Source organism: Dipodomys ordii, unplaced genomic scaffold (genome assembly GCF_000151885.1).
Source record: "Dipodomys ordii isolate 6190 unplaced genomic scaffold, Dord_2.0 Scaffold22, whole genome shotgun sequence".
In the NCBI taxonomy this organism is placed as follows: Eukaryota; Metazoa; Chordata; class Mammalia; order Rodentia; family Heteromyidae; genus Dipodomys; species Dipodomys ordii.
Window position 1 is genome coordinate 315,132 of NW_012267238.1, and position 2,008 is coordinate 317,139.

The 2,008-nt window shown below is 67.1% G+C and overlaps 1 protein-coding gene across 1 annotated transcript in view; it reads left to right on the forward strand.

Annotated features, from left to right (window-relative positions):
• Positions 1–1,743: 1,743 nt before the first annotated feature.
• The window catches only part of Noc2l (nucleolar complex associated 2 homolog (S. cerevisiae)), a 12,713-nt gene continuing 12,448 nt past the window's right edge, over positions 1,744–2,008 (forward strand). The window contains exons 1-2 of the mRNA XM_013014078.1: positions 1,744–1,820; positions 1,901–1,996. Of these exons, the coding sequence (XP_012869532.1) occupies positions 1,795–1,820; positions 1,901–1,996 (122 nt within the window). The 5' untranslated portion in view covers positions 1,744–1,794. The remainder of the gene's footprint in view (positions 1,821–1,900; positions 1,997–2,008) is intronic.

Genomic DNA, 2,008 nt, shown 5'->3' on the forward strand with positions numbered 1-2,008 from the left:
CCCCGCGTGCCATCTCTGCGCCCTCACGTGCCATCTCTGCCCCTGTGTGCCATCTCTGCACCCTCACGTGCCAGCCCTGCGCTCTCACGTGCCATCTCTGCCCCTCACGTGCCATCTCTGCCCCCCGCGTGCCATCTCTGCGCTCTCACGTGCCAGCCCTGCGCTCTCACGTGCCAGCCCTGCGCTCTCACGTGCCATCTCTGCCCCTCACGTGCCAGCCCTGCGCTCTCACGTGCCATCTCTGCCCCTCACGTGCCATCTCTGCGCCCTCACGTGCCATCTCTGCCCCTCACGTGCCATCTCTGCCCCCCGCGTGCCATCTCTGCGCTCTCACGTGCCATCTCTGCGCCCTCACGTGCCATCTCTGCGCCCTCACGTGCCATCTCTGCGCTCTCACGTGCCATCTCTGCGCCCCGCGTGCCATCTCTGCCCCTCACGTGCCATCTCTGCGCCCTCACGTGCCAGCCCTGCGCCCTCACGTGCCATCTCTGCGTCCCGCGTGCCAGCCCTGCGCCCTCACGTGCCATCTCTGCGTCCCGCGTGCCAGCCCTGGGTCCTCACGTGCCATCTCTGCGCCCTCACGTGCCATCTCTGCGCCCTCACGTGCCAGCCCTGCGCTCTCACGTGCCATCTCTGCGCCCTCACGTGCCAGCCCTGCGCTCTCACGTGCCATCTCTGCGCCCCGCGTGCCAGCCCTGCGCCCTCACGTGCCATCTCTGCGCCCTCACGTGCCAGCCCTGCGCTCTCACGTGCCATCTCTGCGCCCCGCGTGCCAGCCCTGCGCCCTCATGTACCAGTTCTAGGTCCCCATGTACCAGTTCTAGGTCCCCATGTACCAGTTCTAGGTCCCCATGTACCAGTTCTAGGTCCCCATGTACCAGTTCTAGGTCCCCATGTACCAGCTCTAGGTCCCCATGTACCAGCTCTAGCCCCCCGCGTGCCATCTCTGCCCCCCGCGTGCCATCTCTGCGCCCCGCATGCCAGCCCTGCGCCCCGTGTGCCAATTCTGCCCCAGGCTCGAGTTCTGGAATTCCACGTGGTCGCTGGGGGTCTGGCTGTCCAGGCTTCGGACCCTCACGGACTTCGGGGCTCTACCCTTCCCTAGGACCCGGATGAGGAAATCTGGCCCCCACCTCGGTGGCGCCTTACAGGTGCGGGTGGAGGCCGCGCAGGCCGGGAGTGTCTGGGGAGCCCACACTCAGCGGTCGGCTCCGACCTGACTGGTGGGGTCCGCGGCGGGGGTCCCGCGTGCACCGGAGCAGCTCTAGGCGCGCGTCCTTCCATTTGGGTTACACCTCCACTTTCAGCCTTCTGCTGGCGACGTGGAGATGAGTCGGGTTACAGGCTTGAGCCAAGCCCGCCCGGCTCTTCCGGCTTTTGATCGACTGTTTCCATTTTCCAGTGTTGTGAGTGATTTGAGTGCCGTTGGTGTAGGAGTCCCAGGCACGGCACACCGCCTATTGTCAGAGCTCGGCATAGGTTAGATGGGTTGTGGGCAGGGCGGTAAGGGACGTCCCGACTTTGTGTTCCCCAAGCAGGAACTTTTACTACCGCATTCGATGGAGAAGACCCCTGAGTCGTAGTTGACAGCCTGCTGAATTTAGCCTTAACCTAACCGGCTTCAACCAGGGTGCGAATGCGCCCTCCCGCCTCAGGCCCTTGGCGCAGAAGTCCGAGAACCCGACAGCCGCCCGTGGGGCGGGGCGGGCGGGCGGGGCGGGGCCTGCCTGAGGAAGTGTGGCGGCGCGCGGCCTTCTGGGACCGGAAGAGCGGCTCACGCGGTGGCTGAGCGTCATGGCCGCGGCTCCGAGTCGACGGAGGTGAGTCGGGCCGGGCCGGGCCGGGCCGGGGGGCCTGGCGTTTCCTGAGGGCGGCCTTGACCAGTCCACGTGGCCCGCAGGCGCCTGGCGGAACTGACCGTGGACGAGTTCCTGGCCTCGGGCTTTGATTCAGGGTCCGAGTCGGAGCCTGAGGCGGCCCCGGAGCCCGAGGCGGCGCGGGAGGCGCG